This window comes from Aedes albopictus, chromosome 2 (assembly GCF_035046485.1).
Source record: "Aedes albopictus strain Foshan chromosome 2, AalbF5, whole genome shotgun sequence".
In the NCBI taxonomy this organism is placed as follows: domain Eukaryota; kingdom Metazoa; phylum Arthropoda; class Insecta; order Diptera; family Culicidae; genus Aedes; species Aedes albopictus.
In genome coordinates, this window is record NC_085137.1 from 180,931,077 (window position 1) to 180,948,328 (window position 17,252).

Consider the following 17,252-nt stretch of genomic DNA (forward strand, 5'->3'; position numbering starts at 1 on the left):
TGATAGTGTTACGGATACTTTTACACACATATTGCCTCTTAAGTTTCAGGCAGGACTCACATGAACAACGCAATCCGTTTGAGCACCTCGCGTGATATTTCGACGGCTTCCTGCAGGGATCACCGTTCAGTTGCAATGGATTGGCCAAGCTCGCGAGTCGCCAAGGGAGGGCTCTTCCATGCCCCCAAAACGAAGTACACCAAAGAAACCCAGGATTTGATTAAGGGTAAGTTTTAGAAAAACTGATGATATTTGCGGATAAATGGAAAATTACTCAAAAATGGTTGAATAACATATTTGTATTCCCATAGTTATTGGTCGTACATCTACTACTGAAGAATGTGCACAAAAAAAAATGCCAACAACTATGTGGTGTGATTTGAAGGCCTGAAGTACAGAGGGTCAAATATTTGCCAAGGAAAGAACTCAAGAAACAGCATCAGTTTGGCACTACTCAAAATTAGATCGAATCAAACAAGATGTTTGAACATTATTGGTTTCTTTTTGGACAAATATTTGACCCTGTGTACTAACAGCTAAAGAAACAAGTGGAAAACAAGTGAAACGGCCTATCGACTTACAAAGATACATCATTTTAAATTTAATCAATTTGTTGTGTTATATCCAAATGCGCGTACTTTTCGGTTGACGCCGTTATTGATCTTTTGCACAGTGTCATGCGACACTAACTTTTCAGAATTTTATCAGTTGCGCCTAAAGTTTAGCTCAAAAGACGCTGCTACTGGGGTTTGAAGATTTTCTTCAATCAGAGTCCACTTCTTTTATGGACGGAGTGTAGTGGATCACCGAATACGCCGAATCAAACCTTGTGAATTTGGCACTGCTTCGGAAGAATATTTATATTATTTGCAGTGTAACAACTCTGAACCAGTTGGTAGATGCCAATTCATTTCAATACAGCACCCAATCGTTATGTGTCCAAAATGTAGGGCAACAAACATTTTTTTAGACATTTCTAAAGATATATGACCGTTTATAGTGTAAGTCATGATACAAATATCGCTTCTGAGACCACATCCACATATTTGAAATGTTCGGAAACATTTCCTCCTTACGACGATGTATAAAACTCTTGTTCTGATTTTTCTGTATTCGGCTGTGCAATTAGCGATATTATCTAGAAATCCTTCAAGTAATTCAAAAAAAAACCTTGGGTGAATACCTGGAAAAGATAATGAACGGATTTTTTAAATGTCTGATCCCGAAAATGAAAGATAGAGAGGAATTTCTGAAGAAATCACTACAGGAACTTCTGCAACAATCCCTGAAAGAATTCCCAGAGCAATCCCTAAAGGAATTCCTGCAGATACACTCCCGATCAAATATTTTAGGTCACCCCCTCAAAAACATGTCATTTTTTTAGGCCCATATCTCCGCCAATTTGCACCCGATTTTAAAACCCTAGGTTTCATTCAAAAGATAAAAAGTCAAAGAAACTTTAAACATGATTTAAAAGAAACTTTCAAAAAATTTGTATGTAAACTTAACCCAAAGTTGCCAAATTTTCTAAAAAATGAATATAAACTTACGGCAGTGTCGCTGGAAATTGGGTCGACCAAATTTTAAGATGAGAGTGGTAATATAACCCATTTTCTATTAGCTTTCAACTGCTTTTTTACAGAACTTAGCTAAAAAATCCAGAAAAAAAGTTATTAAGTAAATTAACTCTTCATGACATCGACCAAAAGTTTGGGGTCACCCCTCAATATGATGTATCAGCCAAAAGTCTGGGATCACTTTCGTAAAACATGGAAAAGTGATTTGATGATATTTTGATGATGTTTTTGAGGGGGTGACCCCAAACTTTTGATCGGGAGTGTATGTCTGGAGTAAACCCTGCAGGAATGCTTGGAGTAATTTCTGAAAGTATACCTTGAGGAATGCCTGGACGAATTCCTGGAGGAATCCTTAGAGCAAATCTAGGAGAAATCCTTGGAAAAAATTATGAAGAAATCCCTTGAAGAATCCTGAGAGGAATTCATAGACAAATTTCTGGAGGAATCCTTGAACGAATTGCAGGAATACTTGGAGGAGTCCCTGGAAGAATTCCAGGAAAAATTCCTGGACAACTTATTGCAGAAATTCTTGGAGCAAACCCTGGGAGAAATTCTGAAGGAATCCCGGGATGAACTCCTGAAGGATTCCCTAGAGGAATTCTGAGAAGAATCCCTGGAGAAATTTCTGAAGAAAGCTCTTGAAGAATTCCGGGAGGAATCCTTAGAAAAAATTCTGGAGAAATTCTTGGAAGAATCCCTGGGGAATTCTTCGAAAAATTCCCGGACGAATTTCTGGAGGAATCCCTGATGCAATTTATGGATAAACTTCAGAAGGAAAGCCTGGAACAAGTTCTGGACAAATTCCTGGCGAAATTCCAGGAGGAATTCCTGGAGAAATCCCTAGAGGAACTCTTGGGGGACTTCTGTGGAACTATCCTTTGAAGAATTCTTGAAGGAATCCATGAATGAAATTCTGGAGAAATCTCTAGATGAATTCTGGGAAGAATCCCTGAAGAAATTTTTGAAAAAAAATCCTAGAGGAATTCCCAGAGGACTTTCTGTCGGAGTTCTTGGAGGAATATCTGGTTGTATTACTGGCGGAATCATCGGAGGAATTTCTGGAAGAATATTTCGAAGAATCCTTCAAGGAATTCCTGGTACATTCCTGGTGGATTTTCTGGAGGAATCCGTGAAATAATTTCTGGAGGAATCTCTGGAGGAGAAATTCTTGAATAAATTCCTGGAGGAAACCCTGTATGAGAATCCCTGGAAAATATCCTAGTGGAATTACTAAAGAAATTCTTGAAAGACATTCTCAAGGAATCCCTGGAGAAATTCCTGGATAAATTGTTGTAGGAATTTCCGGAGGAGTCTCTAGAGAAATTCCTCGAGGAATCTCCAGAGAAACTCCTGGAGGAATCCCTAGAGAAATCCCTGGAGGAATTTCTGGAGGATTTTCTGGTGGAATCTAGATGAATTCCCTGAGGTATCTCTAGAGAAATCCTCCAGTTAGCCTAGTGGTTAAGGCTATTGATTAAGGCTATGGATCGCCATTCCGGAGACGGCGGGTTCGTTTCCCGTTCCGGTCGGGAAAATTTTCTCGACTCCCTGGGCATAGTGTATCATTGTGCTTGCTTCACAATATACTAATCCATGCAATGGCAGGCAAAGAAAGGCCTTCAATTAATAACTGTGGAAGTGCTCAAAGAACACTAAGTTGAAGTAAGGCAGGCCAAGTCCCAGTGGGGACGTCGAGCCATACAGAAGAAGAAGAAGATCTCTAGAGGAATACCTGGAGGAAATCCTAGAGGAATTCTAGAGAAATCTCCAGAGGAACTCCTGGAGCAATCCCTGCATAAATTCCATGAGCAATCCCTGGAGGAATTCTACGAGAAATCCCTGGAGGATTTTAGAGACTTTCAGGAAGAATTCCTGGAAGAATCCCTGGTGGAATCTCTAGAGAAATTACGATTTCTGGAGGATTTCCTAGAGCGTTTTCTAGCGGAATTTTTAGAGACTCCTGGAAAAATCCCTGTAGTGTTATACGAATCTCTGGAGGAATTCACAGAGGAATCCTGCAACAATTCCTGAAGCAATTTCCGGAGGATCCCTTGAGGGTTTCCTGGAGAAATCTCAGGAAGAAATCCAAGGATCAATTTCTAATAGATGGAGAAGGAGTATCTGAAGAAATAACGGAGGAGTCCCTGAAGAAACCCCAGCAAGAATCTCAGAAGTTTTTAATGTTTATAGAGACGATCGAGATTTAACTCTTACCCAAAGAATGTCTGGTGGCGGTGTTCTCGTAGCAATTTCCTCAAAATTCAACTCAGAGCTTGTGGTTTCTACTAAGTTTAAAGAATTTGAACAAGTTTGGGCTAAAGCACAAATCGCCGGCGAAACTCATATTTTTGCTTCGGTATATTTCCCACCTGATCAAGCTTGTAAATCAACATATGAAATGTTCTTCCAAGCTGCTGAAGAAATTATTTCACAATTTCCTCCGGAATTCAAAGTACATATTTATGGCGATTTCAATCAACGTGACGTAGATTTCATATCTGATTCTGAAAATGAATGTATTTTATTACCAGTTGTAGGTGAAAATGAAACGCTACAGTTGATTTTTGAAAAAACTGCTTGTTTAGGTTTGAACCAAATCAATCATGTGAAAAATCAGCAAAATCGATATCTAGACTTTTTATTAACTAACATCCTTGAGGACTTCTGTGTGGAAGAAGCTCCCCTTCCATTATGGAAAAACGAGGTGTTCCATACCGCTATCGAGTATTCTGTTTTTATCCATATGAACGTTAACTCAAATAATTGTGACTATGAGGATGTCTATGATTATAGTAAAGCCAATTATGAAAATATTAGACATCAACTTAAACGAACTAATTGGCAATCTGTTTTAAGAAATCCAGATGTAGAATATGCTGTTGAGACTTTTTATAGCATTTTGTCGGAAACAATTCATTCGGAAGTTCCACTAAGGAGAAAACGACGAAATAATGGTTCTAAAAATCCAGTCTGGTTCAACAGGCAAATTATTAACTTAAAAAATCGGAAACAAAAGGCTCACAAAGTATACCGACGACACAAAAGTCAAGAAAACATTGAAAAGTATTTGAGCATTTGCAATCAACTTAATCTAGCCATATCCACTGCTCTTGAAGAGTACAACAGAAAAACCGAGAATGAAATAAAATCCTGTCCCAGGAACTTCTTCAATTATGCTAAAACTAAGTTGAAGTCGAGCAATTTCCCATCAAAAATGTCGTTAGATGGTAAAGTAGGAGAAAATTCCGATGAAATTTGCAATCTTTTTGCGGCTTATTTTCAAGAGACTTATAGTACATTTTCTGATACCGATCGCGACTATGAATATTTCTCCCACTTTCCTGACTTTACCAGCAACATTGGAATCAATCATATCATGTTACAGGATATTTTAACCGGTCTAAAAGACTTAGATCCAAACAAAGGTCCAGGGCCAGATGGAATTCCACCGGTTCTTCTGAAAAACCTGGCAACTGAATTTGCGGCTCCATTATTTTGGCTTTACAACATGTCACTTGAAACTGGAAAGTTTCCGAAAGGATGGAAAAAATCTTTCCTCATACCCATCTACAAATCTGGTAAAAAATCCGATGTTCGTAATTATCGTGGGATTGCCATTATCTCATGCATACCAAAACTATTTGAATCTATTATAAATAGATGTGTGTTTAATCAAATCAAACTAAGAATAACAAATGCACAACATGGATTTTTCAAAGGTCGGTCGACTACAACAAACTTGTTAGAATTTGTTAATTACACCTTATGTGCAATGGACAGCGGTAACTATGTTGAATCACTTTACACCGATTTCAGTAAGGCGTTCGACAGAATTGACATTCCAATGTTGATTTTCAAGCTTGATAAAATGGGAATCGAGTCAAGACTACTTAAATGGATCGAATCGTACTTAACTGACCGATTACAGATAGTAAGATTTGAGGGGAAGAAGTCAGAACCTATCAACGTATCATCAGGAGTTCCCCAAGGCTCACATTTAGGACCTTTGCTTTTCATATTGTTTGTAAATGATATCACGTATATTCTAAAACATCTCAAAATCCTTATATACGCTGATGATATGAAACTCTTCAAAGAAATAAAAAATGAAGAAGACAGAGAATGTTTTTTGAGTGAAATACGCATATTTGACCAATGGTGTAGTAAAAGCCTGCTGCAGTTAAACGTGAAAAAATGTAATTCAATTACGTACAGCAGAAAACATAGTACACCACCATTAATTGTATCTTTAGGAAACCAAGAAGTTGAAAAGTGCAATAGAATTAGAGATTTAGGTGTAATCTTAGATTCCAAATTAACTTTCACCGATCATTATAACGCTATCACTCATAAAGCAACTAATATGTTAAGCTTCATTAAGCGTTTTAGCTACAACTTTCAGGACCCATACACGATTAAAACATTGTACGTCGCTTATGTAAGATCAGTTCTAGAATACTGTAGCATAGTATGGTCTCCCTACATGGTAACACATGTGGATCGAATCGAATCAATACAAAAGCAGTTCCTCCTATATGCCTTACGCAAGTTAGGTTGGTCAACATTTCCACTGCCTTCATATGAGGCTAGATGCATGCTTATAGATATTCAAACGTTGAAAGAGCGTCGCGAATTAGCCATGGTTTCATTCATAAATGATTTAATATCTCAACGCATCGACTCCGCCAACTTACTATCATGTATAAATTTCTATGCTCCTGCTAGACTATTGAGAGGTCGTAATATATTTGCTCTAAACAAACATAGAACAGATTATGCAAAATTTGGTCCTTTGAACCGAATGATGAACCTTTATAATCACCACTGTGCATCTATTAGTTTAACGATGTCTAGAACAAATTTAAGAGAATATTTTAAGTCTTTGAGACATAATAGAGTATAGTTCTTAAGTGATATAATTAAGTGAAATTGTAGTCTACGGTATGTTTGACGAAATAAATAAATAAATAAATAAGAAGCTATGCCAAGTGGAACTCCTAAGAGAATCTCTAAACATTTCCCAAAAAAAGAGCTTGAAGGCATTTTTAAAATAGTTCCGGAAGTTGTTCCTGAAAAAATCGCAGAAGGAATTCCCGAGTGAATCCCTGGAGGAATTTCTGAAGTAAATCCATCAGGAATTCTTTAGGGAATCACAGTTGAGTTGTCTTAGCGAATTCCAGGAAGAAATTTTGTAGGAAAAAAACATCTGAAGAAATCCATGTCTGCAGTAATTTTTAGACAAATTATTAAAGGAACAGTTGTATGGACTCCTTAAGAATTTTTTGTACAAAATTTGTTAAGCAATTCTTGAAATTAATTTTTGAATAATCTCTAGTAAAATGTTCTAAAAGAATTTCTGCAAATTTCTTGCAGAAATACTTCTTACAATTCCAGATGGAATTATTGGAGCGATCTCTAGTGGAATTCTAGAAGAAATATGGGGGATTCAGTGAAGAAATGTCTGAATGAATACCTGCAGAAATAGGGGAACTTACGTATTCTCGGCAGTTTTGTTCTCTTCGTCATGGTTTTTTTTTAAACCTGTCCCAGAATTGGCCTCAAATCCTTCCCAACCAAGCTGAGTTATATGCCCAAATTTCAGAATTTGGCCCACAAAAAAACCCCATGACGAAGAGAACAAACCTGCCGATAATATCCTTCGTCACCCTACCTTAAAGAATCTCGGGAGAAATTCCCGAAGGGAAGACAATAGCGCTAGAACATCCACTAGAGGAACCTCTCAAGATATTCCAGGACAAATCCCCAAAGAAATATCTGGTGGAACCCCTAGATGCATTCTTACAGGAATCTCTGGGGAAATCCATGATGGAATCACTGCAGCAAGCTTTGGAAAAAATCCTGGAGGAATTGTTCCTACTCACATAGTTTACGCAACTGGGAACAAATCTAAAACAGTCATTTTGATTCTTCAAAACTACAATGCCGATTTGCATATTTACATATCCATGCCGCTTGAAAATCATCTCAAGTCAGCCCCCCCCCCCTCCAGAAAAAAAATCCTAGCTACGTCAATGGGGATTTCCAGAGAAATATATTAGGGATTCTCAGAGAGGTCCTTTGAAGAATTCCCTGATGATTTGCTGAAGACATTCCACAATGAAGAAATTTCAGAATGAATCTATAGAAGAATATCTGAAAAAAAAATCGAATGAAATTCTCGAATAAATTTTTGGAAAATCCCAGGACAAACCATGCAGGAGTTGTATGTACATAGCAGTTGCTGAATGAATCTCGTGAGGAATTCCCATAGGAATAGCTGGAGGGAGTTTCAGAGAATTTAAATTCCTATCTCGTCATGATTTCGTTGTATATATCTCACCAAACTCTAGCCGGAAGCAACTTTTTACGCTAGCACTAAATACCTGGTGATGAAATTGGGATCCACAAGGATGGGAACACTCACTTGCAGAAAGTTGCTATTTTCTCAACTCAGAATCATCCCAACAAACATTTTTGCTGTACAAAGGCAGAATAAACCGCTCTTATGCTTGATTTCAAAAATTTTAGCTGAATAAGCTGTTATTCAGCTATTATTGGTTTTGGGATGCTATCAAAAAAACAGAGTATAGAGTTCATTTGGAAGCTCAGGTAAAATATTATCTCCTGGGCGCCCATTAAAAACACCACCCCCGGCGAAGACTGGCACTCGAGCCTAGCTATTTAGCACTGTAGTTGGAGGAAATGCCAATGCAGAACCCGTAGCTTCCGGGAAGGTAAGCCCAGCTCCCTGGGTTAGTGGGTTGATGTCAGGCCCTGCGAGCCAGCCGTAAAAAAGACTAGCACCGGAAAATCAACAAGAGAAGAATGCGAACCGATACCAACGGCGACGACCACAGCGACGAAAAGGGACTTGCGATTGGAAACTCGGTACGTGGAACTGCAGATCTCTCAACTTCATCGGGAGCACCCGCATACTCGCCGATATACTGAAGGACCGCGGGTTCGGAATCGTAGCGCTGCAGGAGGTGTGTTGGACAGGATCTATGGTGCGAACGTTTAGAGGTAATCTACCAGAGTTGCGGCAACACACGTGAGCTGGGAACAGCTTTTATAGCGATGGGCGACATGCAGAGGCGCGTGATCGGTTGGTGGCCGATCGACGAAAGAATGTGCAGGTTGAGGATCAAGGGCCGATTCTTCAACATTAGCATAATAAACGTGCACAACCCTCACTCCGGAAGCACTGATGATGACAAAGACGCATTTTACACGCAGCTCGAACGCGAGTACGACCGCTGCCCAAACCACGACGTCAAGATAATCATAGGGGATCTAAACGCTCAGGTAGGCCAGGAGGAGGAATTCAGACCGACGATTGGAAAGTTCAGCGCCCACCAGCTGACGAACGAAAATGGCCTACGCCTCATCGATTTCGCCGCCTCCAAGAACATGGCCATTCGTAGCACCTTCTTCCAGCACAGCCTCCCGTATCGTTACACCTGGAGATCACCACAACAAACGGAATCGCAAATCGACCACGTTCTGATTGATGGACGGCACTTCTCCGACATTATCGACGTCAGGACCTATCGTGGTGCTAATATCGACTCCGATCACTACCTGGTGATGGTTAAACTGCGCCCAAAACTCTCCGTTATTAACAATGTACATTACCAGCGGCCGCCTCGGTACGATCTAGAGCGACTGAAGCAACCGGATGTCGCCACCGCATACGCGCAGAATCTCGAGGCAGCGTTGCCGGACGAGGGTGTGCTCGATGTGGCCCCTCTAGAGGACTGCTGGAGTACAGTGAAAGCAGCCATCAACAACGCAGCCTAAAGCACTATCGGGTACGTAGAACGGAGTCGACGAAACGATTGGTTCGACGAGGAGTGCAGAGCGGTTCTGGAGGAGAAGGATGCAGCGCGGGCGGTAATGCTGCAGCATGGAACCCGACAGAATGTGGAGCGATACAGACAAAAGCGGAAGCAGCAGACCCGTCTCTTCCGGGAGAAAAAGCGCCGCCTGGAAGAAGCGGAGTGCGAGGAAATGGAACTGCTGTGCCGTTCACAGGAAACACGCAAGTTCTACCAGAAGCTCAACGCATCCCGCAAAGGCTACGTGCCGCAAGCCGAAATATGCAGGGATAAGGAAGGGAGCCTCCTGACGGACAAACGTGAGGTGATCGAAAGGTGGAAGCAGTACTTCGACGAGCACCTGAATGGCGAAGAGAATGTAGGCACGGAGGACCAAGGCAGCGGAGGAAATGACTATGTTGGTGCAGCAGAGGACGGGAACGAACCAACTCCCACGCTGAGGGAAGTCAAGGATGCCATCCACCAGCTCAAAAACAACAAAGCGACTGGTAAGGACGGTATCGCAGCAGAACTCATCAAGATGGGCCCGGAAAAGTTGGCCACCTGTCTGCACCAGTTAGTAGTCAAGATCTGGGAAACCGAACAGCTACCGGAGGAGTGGAAGGAAGGGATAATCTGTCCCATCCACAAGAAAGGCGACAAGTTAATGTGTGAGAACTTTCGAGCGATCACCGTTTTGAATTCCGCCTACAAAGTGCTATCCCAGATCATCTTCCGTCGTCTTTCACCTAAAGTAAATGAGTTCGTGGGAAGTTACCAAGCCGGTTTCATCGACGGCCGGTCGACAACGGACCAGATCTTCACCTTACGGCAAATCCTCCAGAAATGCCGTAAATACCAGGTCCCAACGCATCACCTGTTCATCGACTTCAAAGCGGCATACGACAGTATCGACCGCACAGAGCTATGGAAAATTATGGACGAGAACAGCTTTCCCGGGAAGCTGACTAGACTGATAAGAGCAACGATGGACGGTGTGCAGAACAGCGTAAGGATTTCGGGTGAGCTATCCAGTTCATTTGAATCTCGACGGGGACTACGACAAGGTGATGGACTTTCCTGCCTACTATTCAACATCGCCCTGGAAGGTGTTATGCGACGAGCCGGGCTCAACAGCCGGGGTACGATCTTCACGAAATCCAGCCAATTTGTCTGCTTTGCGGATGACATGGATATTATTGCCAGAACATTTGGAACGGTGGCAGAACAGTACACCCGCCTGAAACGTGAAGCAGCAAAGGTCGGACTGGTGGTGAATGCGGCTAAGACAAAGTACATGCTGGTAGGTGGGACTGAGCGATACAGGACAAGCCTGGGCAGCAATGTTACGATAGACGGGGATACTTTCGAGGTGGTAGAAGAATTCGTCTACCTCGGTTCCTTGCTAACGGCTGACAATAACGTGAGCCGTGAAATACGAAGGCGCATCATCAGTGGAAGTCGTGCCTACTATGGGCTCCAGAAGAAACTGCGGTCAAAAAAGATTCACCCCCGCACCAAATGTACCATGTACAAGACGTTAATAAGACCGGTGGTTCTCTACGGACACGAGACATGGACGATGCTCGAGGAGGACCTGCAAGTACTCGGAGTTTTCGAGCGACGGGTGCTAAGGACGATCTTCGGCGGTGTGCAGGAGAACGGTGTGTGGCGGAGAAGGATGAACCACGAGCTCGCTGCACTTTACGGCGAACACAGTATCCAGAGAGTGGCCAAAGCTGGAAGGATACGGTGGGCAGGACATGTTGCAAGAATGCCGGACAACAACCCTGCAAAGTTGGTGTTTGCTAACCATCCGGTTGGTACAAGAAGGCGTGGAGCGCAGAGAGCACGGTGGGCGGACCAGGTGGAGCGTGATCTGGCGAGTGTTGGGCGTGACCGAGGATGGAGAGCTGCAGCTGCAAATCGAGTATTCTGGCGGCAAATTGTTGATTCAGTATTATCATGAATTTGATGTGAACTAAATAAATGAAATGAGAGTTCATTTACCTTGTAGTTTGATCTAAAAGTTTTCTGAATACAATAATGGTCGCACACGTAATACAGAAGCCGTTACAGAGCTATGAAAGGATGAAAGCTACTCTCCACGAGGTGAGTGTATTTTAGATTCACCTCATGCAGAGTTGTTTTCACAGATCTCTCACGGCTTTGGTTTGCATGTGCGAAACTTACTTAATTCGGGAAACTTCCAGATCAAATTACAAGGTAAAAGTCCTCCATACATCATTCCTTGATAGCACGCTTCTGTGTTGAGAAAATAGCAATTGAGTGTAACTATTTGCAAGTGAGTGTTCCTATTCCTGCCTTCCCATCTGGCTTCAATTTCGCGATATATATCTTACCAAAGTCGTAGCCAGCACTTTTGTTGGAAACGTTTTCTTGGCATAGAAAAGGTTGTTCAGTCTTAGGAAGGAAAGGGTTAAAAATGTTGAACTAATATATCCGGTTTGTTCTCAGCGGAAGCTGCATGCAATTCCAATCGGCTTTCATTGTACGTTTCTAGGATAGTGTAGGATTAAAAATGCAAGAGCTGAGATCAAACAAATTTTAGATTAATGCCTGGTATTCGTTTAGCATTTTGATATCTTAACGTTACGGTTTATCCGCCCTTTTCAGTTTTGATGGAGGAAGCCAAATTGACTATCCTTCAGCGCAACAAAATCAACTATCATCTGCGAACCGGAGAACCACTTCCTCCACCAAAGGAGCCTAAATTTGAACAGGAATACAGCAACTTTCTTCCGGTGGCTATTGCCCGGAAGAACATCAAAAAGCGTTCGCTCTCAACAATAATCGAAAGTGGTGCGTTCGACGTAGAGAAATACGTACCGAAGGACGGCAAGGAACCGGTAGAGAAATCCAAACTGAAACTGCAGGAGCGAATGGCGGGATGCAAGATCTTTCCAGATAGTGGTCGGAAACGGATGTTACGCCGCACGAGCGATACCGAGGTGGACTATTCGGAAACGGATCGGGAAGCGGAATGTGAGTATTTTGGTTGAACATTACCTATTCCTTAGGGAATGAAATTATCGTGAAATTATTCAATTCAGTGTTGGAAGAAATCAACGAACGCGTGGAGTGGTTGGCTGAGATGGAAGCCCTCGGGGAAGGAAAGAAACACCGCCAAGTAATCCACGCACAAATCGCTGAACGACTTAACGAGCTCAAACGGATGGAACGGGAACAGTCGAAGGAAGATTCGATTGATAATAAGTAAACTATCTTCTAAAATTTAACATATAGAGCGATGGACGTTCGGCATTTGTTTCCGAAGAGTGATAGCAGCACCGAATTCCAATAAACCTTTCAGTTGTTTTAATGAATTCCAAAAAATGGTTTTACTTACGCTAGTGAAAATTACACAATGTTGCAAGCTTTCCGTTGGTCGGAGGGAAGTTGATTTCCATATTTCCCGCCAGGTCGACCAGAGAAGCAAAGTGCCCAAATGCAAGTCAACAATATAATATACCGTTTGGAGCGATTACCATTCCTTTTATCCTTGGGCTGCCTTAGCCTTGTTTTTCACCTTCTTGATCTTCTTCAGACCATCCATGCTGGACCTTAGCACTTTCGAGTAGGTTTCCATAAATTTTGCCACTTCGTCATGCCGAACAACGGTCGACAGCTTTTTCGAACGCGATCGGGCCCTAATCAGACACTGGTACTCGGCGGGTTTCGGCAGCGGTGGGTTGCCCTCGCGGGGCTTTGGTCGATCGTGACCATCGTCTGTAAGCAATGGAGATAAATGTTTGTAATGCATTAAATTGCTGTGCAAAGCTAGTGCTAGTTTTCTTGTTGCAAGTCATTTTAAATATATTTAGGATGAATCGCTGTTCAATTACCCCGTAACGTGGGTAGATCACCTTAGAATGGTGCGTTGCGGTGTAAGATCTACCAAATCAAATTTTGATCTTGATATTTACCGTATTTTTAAATATTCCAAGATCAAAGTTTGATGCTCTTTTCCTTGTGCTTTGTAGTATTTGTGTTTCAATGTACTGCTAATTAACATTTTATTTCAGCAGGATTCAGGTAAATGTATCGTACGATATAAATAATATTTTAATAGTAGTTTACGCAACAAGGTGCAGAATGAAGATTTTTACAGCACGAGTTGTACACTTATCCAACGAGGCTTGCCGTACAACGTACAACGTTTTTTTGCAATTTCAAAAATTACCACTTGAGGATAGTTTTTAACAAAACTTTTCCATCAAACTGCTCACTGATGTTCGTAGCCATGTTTAAGAAAGTCTGATCATAGCAGGTTATACTGTGCAATTGTCACAATTTTTCAAACCTGTGTCCAGAAAGCATCAAAAAGTTGATCAAAACTGAAAACAGTGCTGTAATGGTTCATTACGCAACGCAAATCAGTGCTGTAATGAACCATTACAGCACTGATAATTTAGTGTGGGAAAGTAGGCCTTTTCCTGTCAGATTTTCGTGAGGTAAAACAGCCTATTACGATGAGAAATTACAAAAAAATATGTAACTGTGGCGAGCGTATCACTAATATGTAGCTTATTTGACGTACGATGTTAATATCTATATATATAAAAATGAGTTCGAAGTTTCTTTGAGGCAACAAAACTCACGAACGGTTGAACCGATCAGCATGACTCTTGCACGGTTCGGTTTGTATTTGTGGTGGCTGTGTTTATATGTACAAAAAGTTACGAAAATCAACTAGAAAAGTAGGAAAATTTATATAGTACTGTTTTTTCATGAGCTGGGAAGGAAATCAACATGATCGAAATGAAACCGATCTAGAGTGCGGTGCTGCAATGACCTTAACAGTTGTCAAACTTCCGCAACTTGGCAAGACAAAGTTTGCCGGGCCAGCTAGATTATCAACCGAAGAATCTAGTAATTCAACCAAATGCCAACAAGATGACGAGGAAACCAAGACGAATTGGGCAGACAACTGATTCGCAGTCTAACAATGGTGTGCCTGAACGTTAACCAAGCGCATCCTTTGGAGTTTACCCTTCCACTAACAACACCCAAATTCCCGTGACACTTAGGCCTGAGAGATCGTAGAGTTGTCTACATTTTTCATAGGTGTCCAAAACTAACCATCCTTTCCCATTCCTCAGCAGTCGCAAGGACGTGGCCAGGACAGTGCTCGACCATTGGAGGATTGCGGCAGTCTTGTCTAAGAGTCAGAGATTAGTCCCAAATCTTTGTGCTTTGGTTCGGACGGGAAGGAGGCAACCCTCATAACAGCGGTCTAGGACTGTACCACCTACGAATTTGTGCGACTCGCTTAATGCTAATGCTAATGCTAATTTAGGATGAATCGCTGTTCAATCATCGGCATGCAGTCAGGTTAAGCTAAACCGCAGACAGACGTTCAAGTTTGACTCAGCAGCTTGTGTAAAAAACATGGCCGCCACAAATCGCCAAGTGGCAATCAGCGAACAGATGGCGTTAGCGACGTTCATATTCAATCGCTGCCTCACAGGGAACGTTCAAAAATTACGTCCAACATTTGGGGGAGGGGGGGGGGGGTCTAGAAAAGTGTGACAGTACGTGTATTGGGTATAGGAAAAGTGCGTGACAGAGGGGGGAGGGGGGGTCTAGAAATCCCGAAAAACGATGGACGTAATATTTGAATCTTCCCACATGTGCGTTGCTCCAACAACTGTCACCACGGTCGTCTTCCAGCCGGATGGCGGGAAAAGACCGCACGTGTTGCACGCTAATAATGTTTCCACATAATTTGTGCAGAGTAAATGACTTTTATTTAATGTCTATAATCTTTTGCACAAATTAGCACAGGACTCTTGTAAAATATTTTACACATTATTACTTTTATTTTACATACATTTGCTTGAATAAAACTGCATTTGGATGAACTTCACTCGCATTGGGAAATCTTTGTGAATGTGACGCACATGTAGGAATGATTTTGACAGTGTTTGTTTTGATTTTATTTTTCGGTGGGTGGTGAATTGGGTGGTAAGTAAACGGCTGGAAGCACGTGGTTTCTCAAACTGTCAACTACACGCGACTGCACTGTGGCAATCGGTTGCCTAGGTGTCGCTAGTGAAAATTTACATAGATAATTTGAATAAATTTGTTCGAGCTAGAACGTCTGTCTGCGGCTAAACTAAGCTATGCTAAGTTTTGATTCGTATCTACATCGTAATTGTACTTAGATTGGGCTAACTTGAAATGCAATATAGCTTTACAAATTAACTTATCAGCTTCAACTTCAATGGTTATTAAGGTGTATCTGTGGAACTTTTCTTATATAAGTGCGGAATCTAAAATACTGTTGTGCTACAGCTACTTTTCCACGAATGACCCATTTCCCCGAACCATGTATTACGTTGCACCCTTCCTTTTTTTTTGTTTGTTAGGGGGATTAGGGGCATAATGGACACCTGGGGCGAAATGGACACCCCTTTTTTACCGAAACCGTTGACTTTTATGTTAAACTTTTAATGCATAAGTGTAAAGGAACAAGTCATTGTTCTTTTTTTTTTTCAAAAATACCATTTATATTGCTCCACAATAACCTAAATATCATTGAAATTGAAATATGTTTTTCATATGGTGAAATTCTTATAATTTCGAAGCAGCATAAAATAAGGTATTGTGAGTGTTGGTTTGTGTGACACCATAAGAACAAGTGAATTGTTACCTTATCTACATGTATACGAAGATTTGGCAATGGATGAAGTATTTTATTTTTGATCAGAATTTACTTAAAATAGCAATTTTAATGTTGTAGTCGATTCGGGGCGAAATGAACACTGGCAATTACGAATGGATGCATGCACATTGCATACTGTTAGGCGTTTTATAGAGTTTGGAAAAAATCAATCCAATTATTTTAGCCTAGTTTATTTAATTAACTTTGATGTTATGTAAACTCATCTAAGATGGAATATTATATCTGTGCACACTTAATTCAGATTGCCGGGATATCAGCATTTTTCCATTACTTTGCCGAGATTTGCACAGCCGAGTAAGGGAACGTTCAAAAATTACGTCCAACATTTGGGGGAGGGGGGGGGGGGGGTCTAGGAAAGTGTGACAGTACGTGTATAAGGTATAGGGAAATAGCGTGACAGAGGGGGGAGGGGGGTCTAGAATTCCCGAAAATCGATGGACGTAATAAATGAATCTTCCCTAATCAGCAAACAACAATTTTGCTGAGATCTCAGCAATTTTGACAGTTCATTGCTGAGCTTCGGCAATCTTTTTGCTGAGAGTCAGCTAACAAATGTCACTTTTTGCTGGGATATCAGCTGATAGTTTTACTGAGCAGACGGCTGTGCGCGTTTTTGCCGAGCCCGCAAATCTGTTTTGAGTGTGTGGTATTGATATTCGTAGGCAAATTACTTAACTGGTCGATGTAACCATAGAATTAGTATAAAATATGCAGGGGTGTCCATTTCGCCCCGTACCTTTCCTACCAGCCCTGAAAAACACACGGTTTACAATTCATTATTTCTTCACAATAAAGACATTCTACCTGCTGTAAATGATTGAAAGGCATAGGAAACAAGTTAAAGTTGAAAGTCAACTGATAATATGATTAGTTTTACTCTGTTTTACAGCCTAACGTACTCATTTGCTTAGGGTGTCCATTATGCCCCTAAACCCCTACATGAACTTAACCCTTTCTTTCCCACAAGGTTTTTTGACATTTAAAAATAGATAAAATGGTTTCCAAACAAATCACCAGAACAAAAGATGTATAGTTTTACTCTGCGGTTTTACTCCAAAATATCGTTAGAAATGAAAAAAGAATTTTTGGGGTGGATCACCTGTGATCCATTGGGAAGATGGAAGCACTAAAATGCACATATAAAAATTT

The 17,252-nt window shown here is 41.2% G+C and overlaps 2 protein-coding genes across 2 annotated transcripts in view; one reads left to right on the forward strand and one right to left on the reverse strand.

The window, feature by feature from the left end:
• Positions 1-12,741, forward strand: LOC109409265 (UPF0193 protein EVG1 homolog). The gene is made up of 3 exons (XM_062850813.1): positions 1-226; positions 12,032-12,400; positions 12,469-12,741. Exons 1-3 carry the CDS (start codon positions 61-63, stop codon positions 12,633-12,635), a joined length of 702 nt encoding a protein of 233 aa, XP_062706797.1. The 5' UTR covers positions 1-60; the 3' UTR covers positions 12,636-12,741.
• Positions 12,711-17,252, reverse strand: part of LOC109419587 (signal recognition particle 14 kDa protein) — a 17,704-nt gene continuing 13,162 nt past the window's right edge. Inside the window, exon 3 of the mRNA XM_029859021.2 lies at positions 12,711-13,144. Within this exon, the coding sequence (XP_029714881.1) occupies positions 12,912-13,144 (233 nt within the window). The 3' untranslated portion in view covers positions 12,711-12,911. The remainder of the gene's footprint in view (positions 13,145-17,252) is intronic.